The sequence below is a fragment of the Triticum dicoccoides genome, chromosome 5A, assembly GCF_002162155.2.
Source record: "Triticum dicoccoides isolate Atlit2015 ecotype Zavitan chromosome 5A, WEW_v2.0, whole genome shotgun sequence".
Classification (NCBI taxonomy): Eukaryota; Viridiplantae; Streptophyta; class Magnoliopsida; order Poales; family Poaceae; genus Triticum; species Triticum dicoccoides.
The window spans coordinates 286,845,993-286,872,219 of record NC_041388.1 but is presented as its reverse complement, the minus strand read 5'-3'; the positions used below and the strand labels follow the sequence as shown (position 1 = coordinate 286,872,219).

The following is a 26,227-nucleotide window of genomic DNA, read 5'->3' as shown; positions in this document are numbered from 1 at the left end:
TGTAAACGTAGCACCACAGAACACCGACTGTGATGGCAATGCGAGCACAAACGAGTAGGAATACTGTATGCTTCATATCCCCGACAGTTTCTGAGTCGTGTGGGAAGGACCCTTATCGTCCACACTCACTTGGCGACGGTTCCAAACTATATTACGGAAAGGGGTTAAATACCGTTTGTATAACACTGATATGTACCAGTGTACACTCTAAAATATGTCTATATACATTCGTACATGATAGTTTATTTGAAATCTCTAAAAAAGATATTTAGAAACGGAGAAAGTACATATATATATACATATGTATATAGTCCATACTGAAACCATGAAAGACTTATATTTAGAAAAGAAGGAAGTATATACGATGTGCTACTTATCGCCGTTAAGAAGATGGAAGTAATATTTGCACCCGCTTAGTGGTTTCACCATTTTTTGTATAAGCGAGATGCCGAAATCACTAATTAAATACTCTTTTCAAAGACCACTCCTACCTTCTCATATTGCGATGCGCGTCACTTGTCATAACCAGAGAGTTTTTCCTATTTTTACATTTGTTTATTCAAAACATTGTATCTCTTAAACCGTGTGTCCAAATTTTGAACCGTTTTCACCATTGAATTCTTTACGTCCAGATCTTCAAAACTAGTTACCATGTTGATATGTTTTAACAAAATAAGTTTCACGAAAAACCAAAAAAACTGGATGGAAAAACCGAACAGGCAGCATGTTTTTTCCCTTTCGGAAATAGGCACGTCCGTGCCTCTCACGAAAGCACAACCATGCCTCTCGTGAAATCAAAACCATGCTTCTTGCGGAAGGAAAAAAATAGAAAACATGTTTTTTCTCATTTCCGAGAGGCACGGCCGTGCTTCTCACGAAAGCACAACCGTGCCTCTCGCTGAAGCAAAACCGTGCCTCTCGCGAAAGCAAAATCATGCCTCTCGCGAAAAAAAACAGAAAACACTGCCATGCTTCTCGGGGAAGCAAAACCGTGCCTCTGGCGAAAGGAAAAAAAACTGAAAACATGTTTTTTTTCGTTTCCAGGAGGCATGGCCGTGCCTCTCGCGAAAGGAAAACTGTGCATCTCGCGAAAGAAAGAAAAAAAATGTATTTTTTCGTTTTTTTTCAAAAGTTAAGGAAGACAAATACAACAATAACAACAACAAAGCCTTTAGTCCCAAACAAGTTGGGATAAGCTAGAGGTGAAACCCATAGGATCTCGCAACCAACTCATGACTCTGGCACATGAATAGTAAGCTTCCACGCACCCCTGTCCATAGCGATAAAAACCAAAAATTCAAAAAATCCCGGAAACAAAATCGTTTAAAAAGCCGAACACGTGTGCGAAAAAAAAATTTGAAGGAAGTGCCCAAAGTGCGACAGTGACAGCGGCTGAAAGCGCGTCGAATTGCTCTCAGTCCACCCCAAATGATAGTTGGGAGGCTCCCGAAGGAGCGCTTGCCAACTTTTTCGGAAGCAACTAGTTAATGAGCGCTCCTTCGGGAGCACCGCAATGATCATCGCCACTTGGCGTGCTCTCAGCCATTCGTCACGTGTCACGCTCTGGACGCTCCCTCCGGATTTCTTTTTTTATTTTTTCCGCGCGCATTTTCGGCTTTTTAAACGGTTTTTTCCGGGGTTTTTTTCGATGTTTTGGTTTTCTCCCGGGCTTCCTTAGCTTTTCGATAAAAAAATTTGGAAATTTTTTCCCATGAAAAAAACGTGTTTTCTTTTTTTTTTCTTTCGCGAAAGTCACGGTTATTTTTCGCAAGAGGCACGGCCGTGCCTTTTGGAAACGAAAAAAACGCGTTTTCTATTTTTTTTTCTTTTGCGAGAGTCACGGTTGTGCTTTCGCGAGAGTCACTGACGTGCCTCTCGGAAAGGGAAAAACAAAACGCGTTTTCTGTTTTTTTCTTTTTCTTTTGCGAGAGTCGCGGTTTTGCTTCCGCGAGAGGCACGGTTGTGCTTTTGCGAGAGTCACGGCCATGCCTCTCGGAAAGGGAAAAAATACGCGTTTTCTGTTTTTTTTCTTTCGCGAGAGTCACGGTTTTGCTTCCGCGAGAGGCACGGTTATGTTTTCACGAGAGTCACGGCCGTGCCTCTCGGAAACGAAAAAAATGCGTTTTCTGTTTTTTTCCTTCCACGAGAGGCACGGGTGCGATTTTGCGAGAGGCACGGGCGTGCCTCTTTCGGAAAGGGAGCAAAACGTGCTCTCGGTTCGGTTTTTTTGCCCGGTTTTTTGGTCCATTTTTTTGTGAAAAAAAAGTTCGTCAAAACTTATCAACATGGGATCTAGGTTTGAATATCTCGACACGAGGAATCCAATGATGAAAACGGTTCGAGATTTAAACGCACGGTTTAAAAGATAAAATATTTTAAATAAACGGATCTATGAAAAAAAGGGAAAACTCTCAGGTTGCGACAAGTGGCGCGGTGCATGCACGCCACTTGTCGCGCCCTGAAAAAGTGGAGTGTTCTTTACAACAAGTACTTCTTAATTAGTGATTTCGAACTTTTTCTTTGAGAATTAGGAACGCTTGCCAACTCTTTTTTTGAGTTGAAAGAGCTTTGCCAATAGTTGCGAAATCACTAATTAAGAGGTACTCATTGCAAAGAATACTCAACTTTCCCAGATAGCAACAAGTGACGCACATGCAGCATACTACCTGTCGCAATCTGGTGGTTTTCCTTTTTTCGTATATCCATTTATTCAAAATGTTTTATCTTTTAAACCGTGCGTCCAAATCTCGAACCGTTTTCACTATTAAATTCCTCGCGTCGAGATCTTCAAAACTAGATCCCATGTTGATAGGTTTTGACGAACCTTTTTTTTCATGAAAAAAAACCGGGCAGAAAAACCGAAACCGGGAGCACGGTTTTTTCCCTTTCCGAAAGAGGCACGCCCTGCCTCTCGCGAAAATCACGCCCGTGCCTTTTGTGGAAGCAAAACCGTGACTTTCGTGGAAGGAAAAAAATAGAAAGCACATTTTTTCCGTTTCTAAGAGGCACGGCCGTGACTCTCGCGAAAGCACAACCGTGCGTCTTGCGAAAGGAAAACCGTGACTCTCGTGAAAAAAAACAGAAAACGTGTATTTTTTCCCTTTCTGAGAGGTACGATCATGACTCTCGTGAAAGCACAACCATGCCTCTCGTGGAAGCAAAACCATGACTCTCACAAAAGAAAAAAACAGAAAACACGTCTTGTTTTTCCCTTTTCCGAGAGGCACGGCCGTGACTCTCGCGGAAGCAAAATCGTGACTCTCGTGAAAGAGAAAAAACGTGTTTTTTCCGTTTTCGAAAGGCACGGTCGTGACTCTCGCTAAAGCACAATCGTGCCTCTCGCGGAAAAAAACCATGACTTTCGCGAAAGAAAAAAAGGAAATGCATTTTTTTCACGTAAATTTTTTTTGATCAAAAAGCTAAGAAAAACCGGGAGAAAACCAAAACGTCGAAAAACCCAAAAAAACTGTTTAAAAAGCCGAAAATGCGTGCGGAAAAATAATAATAATAAAAAAAATCCAAGAGAGCGTCCAGAGCGTGACACGTGACGAATGACTGAGAGCGCGCCAAGTGGCGCTGATCGTTGCGAGGTCCCTCCGTATTTTTTTTGAAGATCTCGACGCGAGAAAATCCAATAATGAAAACGGTTCGAGATTTGGACACACGGTTTAAAAGAAAAAACGTTTTGAATAAACGAATCTACCAAAATAAGAAAACTCTCAGGTTGCGACAAGTGGCGCGCTGCATGTACGCCACTTGTCGCAACCTGGAAAAATGAAGTGTTCTTTGCAATGAGTACTCCTTAATTAGGCTAGTCATAGTGGGGAGTAACTTAGACTAGTGTCATGCATATGACACTAGTCTTTGTTACTACCTTTATAGTGCAAAGTAACATACAAATCTCTACTCCTAATGGAGCAGTTGGTAGTCTCGCTTCCAGGTTTTTTTTCGTCCCACCACTTTCGTCCGGTTTTTTTCCGTAGGTTAACCGTTGTAGATTTTTTTCGATGATGGTTTCTTATTCGCCGGTTTATTTACCCCTCAGATCTTTCCTTGCAAATCAGGACTTTCCAAACGTGCACGCAATCACGGATCTAAATTTACTAACTTATCCAAATCAACCGATACCTTCCATTATTGCAAATTTCTTTAGGAAACAAATAATAGATTTTAAGGAAACAAATAAAAGATTTTAAAGACACGTCATACTTTACTAATAATCACTAAAAATCAAATCTAAATTAATTAACCTTACCTTAAATCACTCAATCACTTTAATTAGAAACATTTTCTTTCCTAACTGCACCTCGCTTAGTGTGCACATAACAATCCGAAGTAATTAGAGTCACATGATTGAATCCATTTATTTAGAGCGACATGATTGCGTTCCGGGATGGAGGCCATGATTTCGTCGAGGTCGTTGCTGCCTCCTACACTCAGGGTGTGTCGCCGAGATCGAGGCGAGCATGAGGAGCTGTGGCCACCGCCATGGTCACCTCATCGCAGGGGATGGAGCACGCCGTCGGCCTACAGCTTGTGGAGATCAGCACTTTCCAAACGTGCACGCAATCATGGATTTAAATTTACTAACTTATCCAAATCAACCGATATCTTCCATTATTGCAAATTTCTTTAGGAAACAAATAATATATTTTAAGGAAACAAATAAAAGATTTTAAAGACGCATCGTACTTTACTAACAATCACTAAAAATCAAATCTAAATTAATTAACCTTACCTTAAATCACTCAATCACTTTAATTAGAGAACATTTTCTTTCCTAACTGCACTCCGCTTAGTGTGCACATAACAATCCGAAGTAATTAGAGTCACATGATTGAATCCATTTATTTAGAGCGACATGATTGCGTTCCGGGATGGAGGCCATGATTTCGTCGAGGTCGTTGCTGCCTCCTACACTCAGGGTGTGTCGCCAAGATCGAGGCGAGCATGAGGAGCTGTGGCCACCGCCATGGTCACCCCATCGCAGGGGATGGAGCACGCCGTCGGCCTACAGCTTGTGGAGATCACTGTTGCTCTTCAGGTCGCGTGGTGACCGGATCTTGCCGATGTGTCCCTCCCCGACGACCTCCTCTTCGCCCGGTTGGCCGGCATGGATCTCGCCACTACTGCCCTCAACTTCTCTGTCTCGAGCTCGACGGTCAGCCACCATGGATCCCCCAGCTGGAGGGTCACATGAACCAGCCGTCCTCCCATGCTGCAGCGGCGAGAAGGTGACATGGCTCTCCGTACACGAAGAGTGGAGTGTGGAGTTCGGTCAAGTACTTATATACTTGGCCTCTACTGCTGATCCATGTACATGGAGAAGAACAGACAACCGCTCATTCATGCTTCGTTCCACTCCTTTGCGCTACATTACTGGAGGTGACATTTTCCTATCTCTCTGTGTTGTAACAAGCCTGTTGCCTGCATAGTTAATGGATTTTTTATTTAAATTTATCGCTGCTTAGTGCTTTGTTGCAATTGTTCACGCAAGATTCTTATATATAATCTGAGCGTATGTAGGCATACTTAGCTTTGCTATTCCATTTTTTTTGGCGCATAGAAATAAGAGTATTGTCCAGATTAGGTATTCAATTGAGTATGGTATTTGGATTGCTATCAGAATGTCTTTTCTATGCATGTGATTTCTCACATCTGGTTATAATATTTGTGAAGACATGCATTGCACGTGCACTTGGAAGCGGGCCCGTGGCCCGCGCTGGACGGCGCCGACGCCGACCCGAGCCACCTCGTCCGCGTATTCTTGGAGCTGTGGCTGGTCGATTTACATGAAATTAATTCCCTCAGTTCTGGTGGCAAATATAATACACATAATCCATATTGTTATGCACTAGCGTGTATGTGTGAAATAGATGGATTATGGTCCCGTACCCAATAAGATGGATATGTGTGTGTGTTAGAGAGAGAGGGAGAGGGGGATAGAGAGTGAGGAAGACGGAGGGAGAGTGTGTGTCTGTGTGTGTGTGAGGATTTGATGGTAAAAAAGGTCGCCAATGTCGTAATATTGAACTCTTAAAGTTAATGTGGCCCCGTTGCAACGCACGGGCGTTCTTCTAGTAGTATCATAGATGATAGCATTTATTACATCATAGACTCATTTTGCTTTGGGTTGTGTTATGTTACAGTAACATATTATAATATGTTAGGGAGTGTCTAGGGCACATCTAGATGTGCTCTGGTTATTGCACATCTAAGTGAGTGAATCAAGCACAAAGAGAAAAAAAAAATATCCACACAAATCTCAACGTAAGATCAATGATATATGACTTAGATGTGCAATACTTATGGCACATCTAAATGTGCTTTAGCAAAACTGAATATGTTACTCCAAACATCTCTCTCCTCATTAACTCTATGCCATATAAGCAAACCTGTCTTGAAATGCGCTAAGGCTAGTCATAGTGGGAGTAACTTAGCTAATAACATAGCACACTTCGAGAAAATTCTGCTTATGTGGCAAGTAATTAATGAGAGGTGGTAACATAATATGTTACTGTAACATAGCGCTTTCCAAGACAAGATGAGTCTAGAAACTAATAAATGAGGTCATCTATAATACTACTATTATGTTACTTTGCATCATGAAGGCAATAACTTAGACTAGTGTCATATACATGATACTAATATAAGTTACTCCTCATTATGACCAGCCATAATGATTTTGCTGAAGGAGTGTTCGTTAACTAGTTGCTCTGCCGATACGCCCCGGCCTGGACATAACTGGGCCGAAGTCAACAACGAACGGGCTGACGAAGCCTGTTCTACAGCGTCATCGTCATTTCGTCTAGCTTTATCACCTAAAAAAACCCACCATCCACTCGTCTCCTTCCTCCGCCATCGTCTCCGCGGCACCATGGCCACGGCGACACCACAGCAATGCTGCCTTCCGGTCCGCGCGCGCCCTCCTCCCACCTCCACTCCCCTGCGCCTACGCTACCTCACCAGAGCAGCCTCCTCCTTCCACTTCCCGGGCCGCCGCACGGCAACGGCAAGAAGGAGAGGAAGAGCCGCCTTCGCCTTCTCCCCCAGGTAGCAAATTAGCGCCTCTCCTGGGAGCAGAATACAATCAGGGGGCATGCGCTGTTTAAATTTGACTGGGTTATCCCCTGTTGTATTCGTGTAGATGCACGTTGGAAACGGGTGGCCCGGCCTTTGATCCTCTAGGGCTCTACGGGGAGGACCCGTCCAGTTCTGATTATCAGTCTCCCTTCTCGACACTTTTCGGTGTCCTGTCTCCAGTGTTCGGGAGCTCCAGTGGATCCAGGAAAGAGAAGTCATCCTATGGCCGAGGAGCAGCAGGTTGTTATTCGAAGCTAATCCCTTCTCCCTCTATTATTTTTGAGAAAGTATAGTCCATGATTATTTTGTCAGCGCTTTAGAAGGACGCCACCTTGCACAAATGCTTCATTACTTTAGGTGAAGTAATGTTTTTTTAGATGAAAGGCCCAAGGAGCGCCCGACTTAATTAATAAAGCCAACATAGGCCACTTAGTCTTACAAAGTCTTACAACTGAAAGGAGAATAAAAGTGCCAAAATCAGAGCTTAAGAGTAAGCATTACAGAACCACTCAAAAGACATAGCCATACACAGATATAAAGGTGCTAGGCAGCGCTTGATGGCTTCACAGGATGTTGTTTCTGTTGATGGCGTGCGAAGCACCGGGCTGGCTGCGTCACTGACCTTCCTCTTCCCTGGAGGGCACCACTGCTGAAAGAAAAGAGACCATTTGAAAATAAAATTAGCTGGATGACTTGGAAATTTTCCTTCAATAGCAATTTTGTTGCAAGTGGCCCACAGCGCCCAAGCTAAGGCCGCAAACAAGCGCTAGGCTAATCTATTTTGCTGGCCTCTCGTGGTGCACAGCAGAGCAAGCTGTTCAACCATGAAATTCGGTGCCCAGTTAGCGCCAAAGCTGTCCCTGACACAGCTCCATAAGGATATATTAGGGGCACAGCGGAAAAGAATGTGGTCGGCGTCTTCCGGGCTGTCGCAAAGGGCACAGCAGCCGTTGCCTGGACTTCTCTATTTCTGAAGGTTAATTGCAGATGGCAGATGATTTAACACAGCCTGCCAAAGGGAAATACGGACTTTGAGCGGAACTCTCTCTGCCCAGAGAGCCTTAGCGCATCTCACCTTAGGACCTTGGTTAAGTTTGGCGTATAAAGATTTTACTGAAAATTCGCAAGACACCTCAAGATCCCAACTTACTGAATCCTTTTCGGTGGTTAAATTAGTATTAGCGCTGAATTTGTAAAGCTTCCCATGAGGCAAGCTCAGAATCTTTGAGGTTACGCATAAAAGCCAGATTAATTTGGCCAGCGACAAACAGATTGCTAACTAAGATCTCGGGGTCCGACGCAATGACAAATAGGTTAGGATAAATAGCATAGTGAGGTTTGTCATCAGTTCATTTTGAAAGCCAGAATTTGGTGTCCTTGTTCCCGACCTCGAAGTGAGCACCCAAATTGAATATCTCTTTGCATTTTTGGATCCCGATTCCAAAATTCGGAGCCCTTGGTCTTAGTAGCAAAGAGCGAAGAATCCGAGAAGTACTTAGCTTTGAGGACACGAGCCCACAGGTTGTCATCGTTCTGAACAATTTTCCAAATCCTCTTACTAATCAACGCAAGGTTCATTTTCTTGAAATTAGTAATACCTAGGCCTCCCTGGTCTTTAGGTTTGCAAATGTCCGCCCGTCGGACCATATGGTATTTGCGCTTGGCCACGTCCGCTTCCCGGAAGAATTTGGCTCTAACCTTTGTCGAACTGCGCATGGACACCACCCCCAGCAAGAAGAGGCCAATCGCGAAGGTCAGGTTAGCAAACAAACATGCATTGGTAAGAGTGATTCTCGCGCCTGAAGACATGAGTTTCCATTGCCAAGGGTCAACTCTTGTAATTAACTTTACTAATCCTTGGATCCCAATCCGACACCCACACCTGTCTATTCGAGCATGGGAGGCCAAGGTAAGAGATGGGAAAATCCGATTTGTGGCAGTTAAGAAGATTGGCAATTCACACACACTCTTAGCCTCATCCACACCTACCGTGCATACTTCACGGCAAAGTTTAATTTGCACCCCTGACATAGCTTCAAAGCAAATTAAAAGGATCTTGATGGTGGCCAAACTTCGTACATCGGGCTCAAAGAGAAGCATCGTGTTGTAAGCATATTGGAGATGGGTCACTCCTCCTGGAATGAGGTGGGATGCCACCCCTTTGAGGTGACTAGCCTCTTTGTCTTTGGTTAGCATGGAAGAAAGCGAATCCGTGACTATATCAAATAGAAGGGGAGAGATGGGATCCCCTTGACGCATGCCTCTCTTATTGCGAAAAAATGGGCCAAGCTCCCCATTGATGCAAATTGCAGTATGTCCTCCCAAGACAAGTTGCATAATCCTGTGAATAAAACCTGCTTGGAACCCTTTCCGTTGCAGAACTTGTCAAAGAAAAGACCAACTAATTCGGTCATGCGCCTTTTCAAAGTCAAGTTTTAGAAGAACATCAGGGAGTTTCTTACGCTTATGCTCGTGAACAATTTCATTAAGACATAACACCCCCTCAAGGATAAAATGTCCTTTAATAAAAGCCATTTGTGCACGGTCGACAATTTTAGCCGCTAACAAACCCAATCGCATCGCATACTTTGACAACCAGTTTGAAGAGCACATTGATAAGAGCGATAGGTCGGAATTGGGGTATATGGTCCGCCCCTAGGGTCTTAGGATTAAAGCTAGAATAGCAAACTTAATACGTTTGATATCGATCGTACCTAACGCAAAAATCCATTAATATTCTTAGCGACCAACGGTTTGAGCATCCCTCGTTGTTCGGGGTTTTTGGTGCTTCTCCCCTTCTCAAAACATGTCCAGCAACAACAACAAAGCCTTTAGTCCCAAACAAGTTGGGGTAGGCTAGAGGTGAAACCCATAAGATCTCACAACCAATTCATGGTTCTGGCACATGAATAGCAAGCTTCCACGCACCTCTGTCCATGGCTAGTTCTTTGGTGATACTCCTGTCCTTCAGATCTCTCTTTACGAACTCCTCCCCTGTCAAGTTCGGTCTACCCCGACTTCTCTTGACATTATCAGCACGCTTTAGCCGTCCGCTATGCATTGGCGCTTCTGGAGGCATGCACTGAATATGCCCAAACCATCCCAAACGATGTTGGACAAGCTTCTCTTCAATCAGTGCTACCCCCAACTCTATCTCGTATATCATCATTCCGGACTCGGTCCTTGTGTGGCCACACATCCATCTCAACATGCGCATCTCTGTCACAACTAACTGTTGAACATGTCGCCTTTTAGTGGACCAACACTTAGCACCATACAACATTGCGGGTCTAACCGCCGTCCTATAGAACTTGCCTTTTAGCTTTTGTGGCACTCTCTTGTCACAGAGAATGCCAGAAGCTTGGCGCCACTTCATCCATCCGGCTTCGATTCGATGGTTCACATCATCATCGATATCCCCATCCTTCTGCAGCATTGACCCCAAAGATCGAAAGGTGTCCTTCTGAGGCACCACCTGCCCATCAGGGCTAACCTTCTCCTCGTGCCTAGTAGTACTGAAACCGCACCTCATGTACTCGGTTTTAGTTCTATTAGTCTAAAACCTTTCGATTCCAATGTTTGTCTCCATAGCTCTAACTTCCTATTAACCCCCGTCCGACTATCATCGACTAGCACCACATCATCCGCAAAGAGCATACACCACGGGATATCTCCTTGTATATCCCTTGTAATCTCATCCATCATCAAAACAAAAAGATAAGGGCTCAAAGTTGACCCCAGGTGCAGTCCTAATTTAATCGGGAAGTCATCACTGTCGCCATCACTTGTTCGAACACTTGTCACAACATTATCATACATGTCCTTGATGAGGGTATACTTTGGGACCTTTTGTTTTCTCCAAGGCCCACGACATGACATTCCACAGTATCTTATCGTAGGCCTTCTCCAAGTCAATGAACACCATATGCAGACCCTTCCTTTGATCATTAGATCTCTCCATGAGTTGTCGTACTAAGAAAATGGCTTCCATGGTCGACCTCCCAAGCATGAAACCAAACTGATTTTTGGTCACGCTTGTCATTCTTCTTAAGCGGTGCTCAATGACTCTCTCCCATAGCTTCATTGTATGGCTCATCAGCTTAATTCCACGGTAATTAGTACAACTCTGAACACCCCCCTTGTTCTTGAAGATTGGTACTAATAGACCCTCTCCATTCTTCTGGCATCTTGTTTGCCCAAAAAATCAGGTTAAAAAACTTAGTTAGCCATACTATAGCTATGTCTCCGAGGCCTCTCCACACCTCAATGAGGATACAATCAGGGCCCATTGTTTTGCCTCCTTTCATCCTTTTTAAGGCCTCCTTGACCTCAGACTCTTGGATTCGTCGCACAAAACGCCTGCTGGTATCATCAAAGGAGTCGTCCAGTTCAATGATAGAGCTCTCATTCTCCCTGTTGAACAGCTTGTCGAAGTACTCCCGCCATCTATGCTTAATCTCCTCGTCCTTCACTAGGAGCTGGTCTGCTCCGTCCTCGATGCATTTGACTTGGTCAACATCCCTCTTCTTCCTCTCTCGGATCTTGGCCATCTTATAGATGTCCCTTCCGCCTTCCTTTGTGTCTAACCGCTGGTAGAGGTCCTCATACGTCCGACCCCTTGCTTCACTCACAGCTCGCTTTGCGGCCTTCTCAAAACATGTCCCAACATGTAAATATTCTTCTCCTTAATTAAAAGGCAGCGTCCTGCCGGTTCCTCAGGAAAAGGAAGTAATATGCTTGTAACTGATAAACCTAATGGGCTACCCATAAAAAAAATCTGCCTCTTGATTACTCATCCACATTTTGTCAAAATTTTGGTTGTGGGATCTTAATGAGAAATTTCTTCAACCAGTCTAAAATTTCAACCCCACTTTAGCCCAAACGTATACATGATATGTAGTTACTGTCAAAATTCAGTTGATATAGTGCCGAGTCGACTGCTACTATTTATGTATTAAACAGGTATGACTGGTGGCTTTGTTGTTCATATATTTGCAGCTTGAGTCCACTTCAGTTTATCCAGTTATACCTATATAATGTATTTTAATCTGATTGGAGCAGCTGCAATGGAGGACAGTACTATTGACTTTGGTGACTTCTTCAAGGGCCCTCTGCCCGGGAAGTTTCTGAAGCTCCTTGGGTTTTTGGCATTGTCTCGACTTGGTGTGTATATACCTTTGGGTGGAGTGAACCAAGCAGCTTTTGCTGGTAATCTTGACCAGAACAGTTTGCTGGGCACTTTAGATTCTTTTTCTGGTGGAGGTATTGGCCGGCTTGGTATATGCTCCCTCGGCATTGTTCCGTTCATCAATGCACAGATTGTGTTTCAGCTCCTTACTCAGCTTTACCCAAAATTGCAAGAGCTTCAGAAAAAAGAAGGGGAGGCAGGTAGAAAAAAGATTCTTCAGTACACAAGATATGCATCTGTTGGTTTTGCAATTGCCCAGGTAGGTTAGAGTCTTGGAAATATTTGAGCAGCTCTTGGATATCTTTTTTTGTCAAGATAATTTTTTGACTACTTAAAACTACAAGAGCAGCTGTTGGAATTTTTTTATGACAATAATCGGTTCTGAAGCGTCGGTACCTCAGGGTTTCCATGGTACCAAAGGGGATACCTTGTGTGTATGACTTACTTTTGTCGGGACAGATGAAAAGCTTTGTAATGTTGTGCGATCAGCGATCACATGCTATATTAACTGACTATCTACTTAACAGCATACCATGTTAAACAGTTAGAATTATGTCAAACATGCCACACAATTTGACCACATAACTTGCAATATCAAGGTAATATGACACTTCCGTTTTTGTAACTTATACTTATGTACACCGATGACTTATCTTTGACATGGCAAAGAAACTTAAAATACAACGAACTTATTCCTGATGCCAAATCATGTGCTTTGCGGTCATAAACAATGAAAACCAATCCTAGTATTATTCAGTTGAGTCCCTCTGACGCTTCTGTTGTCAGACATTTTTTGGAGAATGATATACTGCTGTGTGTACATTTCATTCTTGTACGAGTTTGCACAGTATTAGTTATGAAGGTATTATTTTATTTTTAATGTAAGTTCTGATTGCTCTATTTATCTTCCCATCTGCTTCAAATTTAATTTCTGTACCTTTTGCTAGGCTATCGGGCAAGTTCTTTTTCTTCGTCCTTATGTTAATGACTTCAGCACAGCATGGGTGCTAACATCTGTGACTCTATTGACGCTTGGATCGGTGTTCACAACTTTCCTTGGTGAAACAATATCTGAGTTGAAACTCGGGAATGGAACATCTCTCCTTATATTTACAAGTATAATTTCGTATTTGCCTGCATCATTTGGAAGGACAGTTGCAGAGGGATTTCAAGCAGGCAATTATGTTGGACTTCTCACAATCATATTGTCATTCTTTTTCTTAGTTCTTGGGATTGTCTATGTCCAGGTGAGAAAATATACTTTGCTTTTCAAGATAAATATAAATTTGTCCGAGTATGATTTGCTTAATTCAGATCATTTCTATGGTTTCAGGAAGCTGAGAGAAAAATACCACTGAACTATGCTTCTCGATATGGCAGTCGAACTGGAGGACCCCAACGTTCTGCATATCTACCTTTCAAGGTTCGTAATGTTTCCATATGGTTTCATTTTAATTTCTGCCTCTCCACATGTTGGGCGTGGATCGATTTTAGGTTTTGAGATCCGTTAACACATACAGAACACAAATAAACCAGGGCAGTAGTTATAGTTAGAGAGTAGCCAATTGTTTCAAGACTTATTTTGATTAAACTGAAAACAACTCAATCTCTTCATACTATCTCGAGATGTGCATGGTTTTTTGGAGTGCAAACAAGCGTTTGCACATCTTTTCATGAAGGGGAGAAGCAACACCATAATTACAGAGTTCAGAAATCCAGTGCATTCACCCATATGCAGAAAACAACATTTTTCAGCATAAGGACACTTGAGTCGAGGACAGCAGCGGAGGAAGAACTCCATGCGCGGGAGCATGCGCGGTACTGTAGATACTAGTCGAGTCCCCGGCGAGGCCGGCAAAGCATGTTCCCCAACTCAGCAGCAGCGCCGACCACCACCGGCGCCACCAACGTGAAGATGATGGCAGTGAGAGTGGTGGACTTGGTGTCGGAGTGCTCTGGCAGGAGAATGCTGGGGTGGGAGGCTCGGGTGGCGTCTGCTCCATGCGGGACCGGGCGAGGAGGGAGCGCAAGCGGCAGTTTTTACCGAGGGGGAAGGGGAGATGGAGATGGCTAGGGCCGATTTCTCTGTAATTCCACCTGCGGATAGGGACAATCAAATATGCTCTTTCAATTTTTGGCTCAGAATCTCGGGAAGCTGGGGTTGCCTCACTTCTCGCCATACACATGAACTGGGAGCAGCTGACTGGGGAATCGATGGGCCAAAGCCCAGTTCTTTTTTTTTAATATGCATTGAGAAAGGAGAAGAATGGGAGCCTTGGCGGGAGCTCCTATACAGCGCTGCAGGCGCCCGTTAATGATCTGGCGCCTGCAGCGCTGCTAGCATGGGCCGGCCCACTAGCGTGCTGCCTCAGTTTTTTTTAACTTTTTGTTACGAAAATAAAAGTATGAAATCAAAATAGGTTTACAGATTTAAAGAAAAAGTTTCATCCATTTGATTCATATCTTTAAAAAAGGTTCATCAATTTTGAAAAAAGTTCATCAATTTGAAAAAAAGTTCATTCAAATTGAAAAAAAAGTTCATCCAATTTAGCAACAGTTCATTAATTTTTAAAAAAGTTCATTAAAATTTGGAAAAAGTTCATAGAAATTCAAAAAAAGTACATGTATTTTTAGAAAAAGATCATTGAACTGAAAAAAAAAATCATAAATAAATAAAAAGTTCATCCATTTTCAAAAGGATGTTCATCAAATTTCAAAAAAGCTCATCGATATTCAAAAAATTTCATCAATCTGAAACAAAACTGTTATTTTTTTTAAAAAAGTTCATAGATATTCAAAAAAGTTCATAGAATTTACAAAAAAGAAAATGTCAACCCGCGCCTAGATGGGCCGGCCCATTTACGGATGCCACAGGCGCCAGTTAACGAAAATGCACATTAACTGGCGCCTGTGGCGCCAAATAGGAAATGCTAGCCTTGGCGCAGTGGTAAAGCTGTTGCAGAAATGCAGGGAAAGGCTGCGTACAAAAGAGCCAAAGTGGTCAGACCCTTCCCTGATGCCGCGCAAGCGGGAGCTGCGTGGACCGGGCTGCCCTTTTAATAAGAAAGCAGAAGATACAAACGCCAAAGAAGGCATGACCCATACAACATCATAGAGGCACAACCCGACATAATCAGCTGGGGAATCTGAAAAGAACTGGCCCTTAGCCTCCTGGCTCTTCACAACTGCAGCTGCCTACTGCTCGCTCTCGATCACCCTCATAAAACCTTGATGTCTTGCCACCTCTCACTCACAAGACCACTTAGGGTTTTCATTCCACTTGTCTCAGCATTTCAGTCTGGGCAACTGGCCTTGCTCCTGAGCCAAACCAGTTCAAAGTGGTCGCTTAATCTGAATGTGCCAGTGGGGTGCAGTCAGCCCAACTGCCCTCCAAACATGAACGTGTGACACCGGTGCTGTTTTCTTCCTCCACTGCCTTGTGCAAATTGCACCATTTCTTCCTTTGAATGAAAAGCTCACAGATGTCCTGTGTATTCTTCAAAAAGAGTAAAGAACATAATTCACTGTACTCTGGCAAAGCAATGCCCTGAGGTCCTTGGAGTCATACAGACTCCTGACCTTCCTAGGCACTGGATCTGCCCCTGGGTACGGAAGATTCAGTATGTATTATTCTCAATCATGTTGTAGTGTGTAGCATTACCTCCAAATCTTTGTTAATTTTTTTGTTTGCCAGCAGTGGTTTGCCTCTATTTACATCCCATTTTGTATTGCATAATGTTGTTTATGCCACCAGAACATTGGGCTTCTCTCCTTTGTGCCATTTCACTGGTTGAATGCTGGAAACGTACTGCTTAGCCCCTCCTTTTGATCCCTCCTCTTTGTTTTCTCCTTATTTTCCCCTTGTTCCCTTTTACAAAGCTGATCCTTTACTCTTCAGACACATCACCAGTGACCATGTGAGACATCGCCCTTGTCTCCTTCCCGAGAAGAACATATTAGGTGCTCCCAGGCTTGGGGATACTTCCTTCAGTCCCTGACCACACCATCTCTTCCTTGTCCTCATGTAGGCATGGCGTGGAGTCCAGCGATGGTGGTGTGTGTGGTTGCTATTTTTTTGGTTCTTTTCACCATGAATCAAACAAATCAACCCAGTAATGGAACCTATTGAGGGAACTAAATGATTGAATCTTCTTTTCCATCAGAACATTGTGATTGATTCAATCCCCTTCCACTTTCCCCACTGCGGCTCTTGTCAAGCTGTTGCCAAGGTCTGCGGGGGCCTCTGCTGAGGTACATCGAGGTTTGCGTGATGGCCCGACAGGTGCAGCGACGAACGAGGCTTTATCACTATAGTCCAATGTGTGCGTGTGTGTTGGCGGGGGAGGGATAGTAAGGCAGAGGTAAGACCATTTTGGTCTTCTAGGTAAGATCAACGCTTTTTGGGTAAGAAGTCAAAATTATGCAATAAGAGGGGCAGATCCATAAAGGGGAAGTTCCAGTTTCATACACATACTTTCTCTTAAAGTCTAGGTTAGAATTTCAATATTTTTTAGCTGCTTAGTGTTAATTTTTTCTACAAGAGTTTTATGTTATCTGAGAGAACAAGTTAAAAATCTCAAATCATTTTCTAGATGTCACACACATAAGAGTAAAAAAGAACACCAGAGGAGGAGGTACCCCTGGGTTTTAACCAAAGAAGCAGCAAGAAACTTGGTTGCAATATTCACTCCTGTGGGTAGTCGTACTTGGCTGGCTTGGAGCAGCAGACAATCACTAGCGCTCAGTTCTCTAGATCTCACATGCATGAAACATGGCGTGAGGAATCCACTCATTTATTCATTTATATGAACCGATAAAGATTTGGAGCATCTTGAACTGCCAAAAATGTATTCTGTTCTTTCGCAAATGAATAAGATCAAATTGCTAATACTCACAATTGTGCCAACATTGTTCTGTCTTTCAGCCTCACAGTGTTCCTATTTTTAACTTATTTTGTAACCTACCTTTCAATCCATTACGAGCAGGTCAATAGTTCTGGTGTCATGCCTATCATATTCTCTACATCTTCATTGGCTTTACCTGCTACTTTGGCACGTTTCACTGGCTTAGATTTTCTTAAAAAGGCTGCCATAGCCCTAACTCCAGGAGGTAAACTGAATATTTCTAGTTTATTCAAAGATTGTTATTTATTCTCAGGAGAACCAAGATGCCATAAAGCACCTGTTGTTTACAATGATCTCATTCTGTTAACTCTCTGCTGCAGGTTCTTTTTATCTTCCAACTAATGTATTGCTTATAGCCTTTTTCAATTACTATTACACTTTCCTTCAATTGGATCCTGATGATCTTAGTGAGCAATTGAAGCGAACAGGTGCGTCAATACCGCTTGTGCGGCCAGGAAAAAATACAGCTGCCTTTATTAAAACAGTGAGTTCTTTCTCTTCCACCAGAAAGGGACGAAATTCAGACTAACCAACAAAAGTTCCATGTCCTATTCATAATTGGCCGGTCAAATGCTAGTCCTTGCTAGTGGTATGGTCACTGTGTATAATCTACTGATGCAGAACATAGCGTAGGACGATAAATGCTACACCTTTACAATTGGCAATTTTTTCCTTTTATTAGATTCTTCATAAATCTACTATTCCACTGCATATGTGATACTAATTTGTATGACGCAGTTGTGCGTTTTCAGACAACTGGACAATATTTCTCACTTTCAGTAGGAAATCATACCACTTTTAGTTTGGAGATCAAAGGTGACCTTAAGCCTGAAATGTTCCCTTTTTTTTTCAAAAACTGAAATGTTCCCTGTTATTTTGCCACAAGTACTTCTATTTGATGTTGAAATGTCTAGGTCCCTTATTTCAGATAACTAGTCATGTATACATGTGAGAAAGCATGTTGCACTTCAGCCATACATCAATTTTGGACAAAATAGACTTAGAAGTACCACATCCAATAAGAAACGCAATCAACAGAACTGAAGCACATCTAATTTTGTCCACGGTATCTCAGCAATATCTCACACAAAAAATAATTTTATCTAATTGCAGGTTCTTAGTCGTATCTCTGTCCTAGGATCTGCCTTTCTCGCTGTACTAGCTGCTGGACCATCTGTGGTTGAACAAATCTCTCACTTGACAGCATTTCGGGGATTCGCTGGTACATCAGTGCTTATCCTTGTTGGATGTGCAACCGACACGGCTCGGAAAGTTCAGACAGAAATAATTTCTCAGAAATATAAGGACATCGAGTTCTATGATGTCAAAAGTTCTGACAAATGATTATCTTCCGAACATGTACTTAAATATAATCTCGTATAAATGATTGTTGTGTCATTTGGTAGTACTATTTCATTATTCTTTTCCTTTTTTTCTCTTCTGTGTATATCAGTTAGATCTTTTCTAGAGGATCAGAGTTCGGAAAGCATCAGTATGTAAAAGATACTCTATAGCTGTGGAAGCTTTACAGCTCATGGATATTTCTGTTGTGGAGTGATCTGATGTGATCTCTGTACCCTGGAGAAGGGATTTTAAACTTTATGTATATTGCTTCTTAAATTTTAGAACTAAAGTATTGGAGAGTGTTCAACATGTCCCTAGAGAGACCGAGAAACAGAGATAATATAATGTTTTTGACGCATGATAATATAATGTTCTTCAAGCCAACTCAATTATTTCTCTTTTCATGCATATATATGCTACACTATTGTAACTCCATATTAACTGGCATGCCAGTTTACACATATGCGCATATTCTGTTCTCACCTTGTTTATGTGGATAGCTCTCTTTCTATTATTTGAATTTTTTTATCTTGATGTTTTTTTTCACTCGTCGTCGTATTTGTGGAGTTACCTCACATTCAGTAAGACTCGTCTTGTCTGTAACATACTCCTTCTGTTCCTAAATACTCCCTCTGCCCGAGAGTACTTGTTATCAAAATGAATAAAAAGAGATGTATCTAGAACTAAAATACATCTAGATACATCCTCTTTTATCTATTTTGATGACAAGTATTTCCAGACGGAGGAAGTATAAGTTTGCAGAGATTCCAATATAAACTATATATGGATGTATATAGACATAGTATATAGTCCATACTAGAATCTCTCATTATGCTCCATACGTGGTCCATACTAGAATCTCTAAAAAGACTTATATTTAAGAACGGAGGGACTAGATACTAATGCATGTACAGGTAATATTAGAACCAACTTAAACATGTGAGTATTATTTATGAATCAAATTATTAATATCTGAGATACAATAATCATACGGAAGCTAACATCACCATTTGATTTTTGAGACAATATGCTTCATATGTAGTTCATACTAGAATCTCTAAAAAGACTTATATTTAAAAACGGAGGGACTAGATACTAATGCATGTACAGGTAATATTAGAACCAACTTAAACATGGGAGTATTATTTATGAATCAAATTATTAATATCTGAGATATAATAATCATACGGAAGCTAACATCACCATTTGATTTTTGAGACAATATAAGACCATCCTTTATTTACCTAGCAGGTTTAGTACTTACGTCATTTGATGATATGAATGCATAATATATATGGGGGAAACTTGTGTGAGGTGCGATCAATGAGATCATTTAAAAAAAAAATTCTACTTGTTTAAACATTCTTAAAAAAAATTATAGACTCAATAGTTGATGTTCAACCTTAAAAATTTGCCATTTTGACGGCTCAGAGCTGGGAAGTAATGCTTATAGCAGCTCTTCACCGGAGAAATCGCTTGGTTGTAGATGGAGTTAAAGAAATCAGTCTGCCATCGTTTGTCGAGCAACTCTCCAGCCCCCTAGCATTGAGCTCAGGATGAGTAGTAAAATTCAAAAAAAAAAAAATCTGCATTCGTTTCGTGGCAAACTTCGACAATTTTTTTTGTGTGCTCGACAAATTTCAGCAAGACATGGCATTCAGGGAAGTCATGCCAAAAAAAAGTCAACGTTTCAAAATGCTTTAAAAAACAAAAACACTAACGCCCACACGTGTGGGCGTTAGCCAACTCAACCACACGCCTTCATCACCGTTCAACAGAATCCGCACGAATCTTGGCACGTTTTGGCCGATTTTGGGTGCCACGTAGGACAAGTCGCGTGTGTGGTGTGTCAGAGAGTTTGCCCACACGCCGGTTGCCTCTCCGCGGTCAAGGTTGCCACTCGGTGGCGTGCGGTGGAACAGCTTTGCGCCCGCACGCCACGCCTGACTACGGTTGCCATCAAGCACGTCGCACACTTCGCCCCCCCTCCTCTCACGGTTTCAGTTACTCTCCACTTCATTACTCACCCAACCCACCCCGCAGTTCATTCGATTGGAAGAGAAGGCGAGAGGAGAAGGCGACGACGGAGGCGAAACAGTCGACGGCAGCTGCGGCCGTCGGTGGGACTGCCGGACCAGAGCGTCTTTCGAAGGAGTGCCTGCAGATTGAAGGTAATGCTCCTTCACATGCTCACATTCCTTGACTGCATTACTCCCTCCCCCAATCCGTGGCCAATTTTCCGCTCGAGATTCATCGAGTTTCCGGTGGATTCGCGGTGTCCGGCATTCCCGTCGGCGGCGGAGTCCCGTGCTTGCCATTTTTTTGTTGCATTGCGCAGTTTCGTCGCCGCTGTCGTGGTTCTAACTCTGATAGTGATGTAGGGGGGTAAGTATGGAGAGGCGAGGTCTTAGCTATGAAGAGGTTGTAAGGACGCAAGGTTTACGAGTTCAGGCCCTTCTCGGAAGAAGTAAAAGCCCTACGTCTCGGAGCCCGGAGGCGGTCGACTGGATTATGTGAGTGAGTTACAGAGGTGCGAAAACACCCTTGATACTGAGGGGGGGGGGGTGGCTTATATAGAGTTCGCCAGGCCCCTCCAGCCCTCAGTAATGCAAGGTTTAAAGTACATTAAGACTGGGGGTTACTGGTAACGCCCCTAATAAAGTGCTATGATGACCATAAAAGCTACTTAATGACCGACCGTTTGCGTGCAGGGTGACTTTAGATCTCCTGGCAGTCGAGTGGTTGGATCTTGGTCGAGTGATTGCTTCGTGGTCGAGTGTCTTGAATCCGTCGAGTGGGATACCTCCAAGTCGATTGAAAGGTGACTTCTTCTAGGGATGTCCTTGGGTAGGGTACTTAGGATAGGTCCATGCCCCTACCCTAGGTACATAGCTTCATCATTAGCCCCCGAATGGATCGAGGTTCGAGTGGGGAAGGAGCTGGTGATCTTTCCGACTGGTTCTTCATGTTACATGAACGTCTTGTTTTGGATCAATTGTCACGGATGACATCGTCAACTTCTTTCAGTCGCCTTGATCCATTCTTGGCCTCTTGTCGAGTGAATTTCTTTACTTGTGAAGTTCCGAGTGACGGTGTGAAAGGGATCTTCTGTTTGACGAGTTGTTCTGCGGCCCGCGGATTTTGCGGGATTTGAATTTCGGGAAGTGCGCGGGACGGGGGCGGCCGCAGTAATCGGATGAGATAGGACGGAAGCTCCTCGATCCCCGCGCCACCTTTTTCGCCACATACCGCGCGCGCCCGTTGCGGGATTTGACGGGATTGCCTGGGCCTACCAGTCAGCCACTCGGAAGCGACCTCCTATAAGCTGCCGGCTCGGGACCCCCGAATAGTGCGCCTTCACTTTTCCCCCTTCCTTCACAAGATCCTCCGCCACCTCCGCTCCCACCTTGGTGCCGTAGGTCTGTTCGAGCTTCGCCGACGACGATGGTGAAGGAGAAGACGTCGGCTCTGGAGCGCGCAAAGAAGGCGGCGGTGCAGGGGAAGGGGAAGAAGTCCGCTCGGGGCGGATCTTCCTCGAGGACTGCTCTGCCCAAGGATTGGATCCAGGGCGACTGGATGCCGTCGGTGATTCGGCAGGATGATCTCGATGATCTGGTCGAGGGGGGATTCATTCCCCACGAATCTGCGCGCCTCCCGGGGAAAGAAGTCGAACCCCAGCCTCTTGATGGTGAGTGCATCCTCCTCGCCACCCATATCGATCGTGGATTCTCTCTGCCTCCTCATCCTTTTTTCCGGAGCTTCTTGAACTTCTTCGGAGCGCAGCTCCATCACTTTACTCCCAATTCTATTGTGTATCTTGCTGCTTTCGTTTCCTTGTGTGAAAACTTCTTGGGTTGCCGCCCCCATTGGGGACTCTTCAAGCACATCTTCACTTGCCGCTCTCAGTCGGTCAAGAAGGCCAAGTCGAGTGACGAACGGACGCAGGTGATCCAGCTGTGCGGGGGTCTGGCGATCCAGATGAGGGGAAAAAGTTCCTTTCCGTCTATCACTTTTCCCGAGTCAGTCCGTGGGTGGCAGTCGACTTGGTTTTACTGTAAAGACCAGGTGACCCCAGGACAGTCGACTGGGCTTCCCCCTTTTTCTCTGAATCGAGCACAAAAACCTGCCTCTCTGAAAGTGACGCCGGAGGAAAAGGCGCAAGTCAAGGTGCTGGTCGGTCGAGTGGTTCAGCTTGTCCACGAGGGTGTGACTGGCATGGACTTGTTGGAAGTCTTCCTTCGGAGGCGCATCCAACCGCTTCAGGCTCGTGACCACCCGATGTGGCTGTACTTGGGTCTCGAAGACACCACTCGAATTCACCCAGAGGAGGTCACTGACAAGATGCTGGAAGGGTGGCTGTCGAGTATCACAGGGAACAAGGACAACCCCCGAGGAGCCAGGAGGATTCCTCCACTCGACCAAACATACGAAGTGGACAAGGTCTGACCTTGCGTTTCCGACTGTGATCTTTGCTTTCTTTATTTGTTCTTTTTGGATCAGTCGATTGACTTTTATCTCGTTTGTTGTCCTCTAGGCCACTACTGAGATGTACTCGACACCCAATGGAGCACAGGAGCAGGCCGAGGAAGGAGAGGCGAGTGGAGGCAAAAGTGGAGATGGGGGAGAAGAGTGGGAATCTGACGGCGAAGGAGAGGGGGATGACGACGACGACTCCAGTGAAGAGGAGGAGGAAGAAGTCGAACCTCCCCGCTCAGAACGACGATCCAAGCTTACACACGACCCTGCGCGGGAACGTGGTAAGGCGACTGTCCCTGTTGGGCAGTCGTCGAAGCGCCCTCGGACCTCATCTCCAGCGCCGACAGAAAAAGCTCCCAAGCACCCACGCGCGACGCCGTCCAAGCCGCCCAAGGCTCTGCCCAAGATGAGGATGACTGTCCCCACCATTTCTGGGTAATAGTAGAATTTGTTTTCCTTTGTCGAACGTGACAGACTCTTGGTCGACTCATTGAATAAGCTGACTGACTTTCGAAATTTGCAGTGCTGCCACCTCGGAGATCTCCGCCAAGGACGATGATCAAGAGATGGAAGACGCTGTTACCTCCAACCCCGGTATGATTACTGATGCTCTGCTTTTAGTCGACTGACGATTTCTTATAATTCCGGTCGATTGGATTTTTCTTGTAGCTCCTCCTCATGTCATTGACCTCCCTGATGATGACGACGAAGCGCCGCTGATGGCGCGAAGGAACAGGAGGGCGCCGGCTGGCAAGACCCCACAAACTACTCCGGCGCCAGAGGCCGCAGTCCAGGAGGGTGGTGATACCACTCGGGTTTCTGTGACCTTCGCTGAACCTCTAACGAGTGTCCGGCCTTCGATGTCGACTGCAAATCCGCCTTCGCTTTTTGCCACACACCACGTCCCTGAGGACCAAGTGGGTGCCGCTAAAGAGGCTATACGCCAGGCGGGGATCATGATGGAGCAAGTGAAGGTGGTTTGGGAAGCCAACCAAGCAGCTTATGACGCGAGCTCAGCTCTTCAGAGCAACGTCCAGGTCAGTCGATTCACCGCTTGTTCTGTTAGGATATGCTATCTGAAGAATCTCTTTTCCGAAGATCTTTATATCTGTACACCCACTGGGTGTGTCTATTAATATTTTTGACGAGTGGGGGCACGCTAAGTGCACCCACTGGGTGTAGTCCCCGAGACTACGGTGGACTGCTGGCAGTCGACTATAGTCTTTATATTGTGTTGCTTTAGTTGAACTTCTTCACTCGGTCTGGTCAGGCCACGTCGAATGGAACTATACACGGTCGACTGCGGGCAGTCGATTTTTTTTGGTCGAACCAGTGGGGGCACGCTGAGTGCACCCACTGGGTGTAGTCCCCGAGACTACTGTCGAATGTTTTTGATTCGGCTGTAGTCTTAGAAACGCCATCATTGTCTCTTGGTTACTCGGAAGCAACTTATCTTGGATGTCTGTCGACTGATTTTTTGTAGAAATCCTGCGAACTTGTGGCTCGCTACACTGAGTTGGAGAACAAACAGATCCAGCTGAACCTTGACTTGAAGCTTGCTCAGGAGAACTTGCAGAAGGCGAGAGACGAAGCAAAAGGTATGGCTGGTGAGCTTTTGTCGACTGTCTTCTCTTTCTGGCCGTCCTCGATGTTGATCTCACTTGCTATTTCGCAGACAAAATGGAGGAGGCTCTGAAGAAGAAGGATCAAGACCTTGCCGAAGCGCAGAAGCAGGCCCTGAACAGAACGAAGCTTGCTGAAGAAAAATTGGCTTCAGTCGGTACTCTTGAAAAAGGAAAACTCCAGGCTGAAAACTGCTCTCGACGTGGCTAATCAAGAGGTCAACCGTCTGAAGAATGGCAATATATCTCTGAATGACAAGGCAAGTGAACTGGCGGGGAAGAGGAACGATCTGGAGGCTTATCTCGGTGGACTCGCCAAGAAGCTGTTCATCATGCTCGAGGGTAATTACTCCGGCCCGACTGACTTGCAGTTACCAAACCTGCGTAGAGCCACTGACTTATCCTTGAATTGTGTTTACAGTATTCTGCCAGAACTTCGAAGAGGAGACCAGTCGAGTGGAGACAGACTTGGACCCCATCAATTCTCCAGTGAAGGACGAGACTGCTATAAACGTGCTCCGACTGGAATCTCGTGTTGCCGGTGTTGGTGACTATCTTGCTCGGTTGAAGGTTGCGATGTCGCGGATCGACACGTCGCTCTGGCCTAGGACGACGCTTCAGAATGACCTCGAGTCCCTGATGACTCGACTGAATGAAGCCCCAGATCGAGTGGCGGGATGGAAGAAATCTTCTGCTAGATGTGGCGCTGACGTCGCTCTGTCTCTGGTCCGCGTCCACTGCAAGGAGGTGCGAGAAGAAAAGTTGGCCGCCATCCAAGTTGCCAATACCAGGAAGCACAACTTTCAAGACTTCATGGAGACTTTCATTGCTGCTGCCACTCGCATTGCAGACGGGATCGACTTGGATGAGTTCGTCGCCCCTTCCAGTCCTCCACCTGAGGAATAAAAACTTTTATGCTTCACTTTAAATTTGCCTTGGAATGCCGAGTGGATTTTGTAACCGTTAAACTCTGTTGAGCTGGAGGCTGGAGTACTTTGATCTGCGGTCTAGGACCTTTGGATCTTATCTGAACTTGATTTATCGTTGAATATCTTCATGAATTATATGTCGAGTGGAACTTGTTCTTCACTCGAAATAACTTTGTATTTGTGGTGCAGCTCCGAAGGAGAAGGTAGCAGTCGATTTGCACCTCGTCGTCCTTGCAGATTGGGATGTGTTCCGTACTTAGGCGAGCACTGGGCTGCAGCTAAGCCCCCGAGTGGAAGGTCTTCTCTCCACTCGGTAGGATTTTAAAAACTTAGGCGAGTACTGAACTGCAGCTAAGCCTCCGAGTGGGAGGTCTGCTCTCCGCTTGGTAGGATTTTTTCAAACTTAGGCGAGTATTGGACTACAGCTAAGCCCCCGAGTGGGAGGTTTGCTCTCCACTCAGTAGGATTTTCAAACACTTAGGCGAGCACTGGGCTGCAACTAAGCCTCCGAGTGGGAGTCTGGCTCACCACTCGGTAGGATTTTTAAATACTTAGGCGAGTACTGGGCTGCAGCTAAGCCTCCGAGTGGGAGGTTTGCTCTCCACTCGGTAGGATTTTTAAATACTTAGGCGAGCACTGGGCTGTAGCTAAGCCTCTGAGTGGGAGGTTTGCTCTCCACTC

At 44.7% G+C, this 26,227-nt stretch overlaps 1 protein-coding gene across 1 annotated transcript; it reads left to right on the top strand.

Moving 5' to 3' along the window:
* The first annotated feature begins 6,795 nt into the window (after positions 1–6,795).
* LOC119301064 (preprotein translocase subunit SECY, chloroplastic-like) lies at positions 6,796–18,828 on the top strand. Its single transcript, XM_037577964.1, has 8 exons — positions 6,796–7,053; positions 7,148–7,323; positions 12,145–12,530; positions 13,219–13,518; positions 13,605–13,694; positions 17,257–17,380; positions 17,496–17,659; positions 18,289–18,828. The coding sequence occupies exons 1-8, from the start codon at positions 6,878–6,880 to the stop codon at positions 18,517–18,519; spliced, it is 1,647 nt and encodes a 548-aa protein (XP_037433861.1). The 5' UTR covers positions 6,796–6,877; the 3' UTR covers positions 18,520–18,828.
* Positions 18,829–26,227: the final 7,399 nt, after the last annotated feature.

Bases quoted from the DNA above. Each gene is read 5' to 3' on its own strand.
- LOC119301064 (XM_037577964.1), top strand. From the start codon at position 6,878: ATGGCCACGGCGACACCACAGCAATGCTGCCTTCCGGTCCGCGCGCGC. The intron at 13,695-17,256 runs GTTCGTAATGTT...CATTACGAGCAG, and splicing joins CTGCATATCTACCTTTCAAG to GTCAATAGTTCTGGTGTCAT. The intron at 17,660-18,288 runs GTGAGTTCTTTC...ATCTAATTGCAG, and splicing joins CAGCTGCCTTTATTAAAACA to GTTCTTAGTCGTATCTCTGT.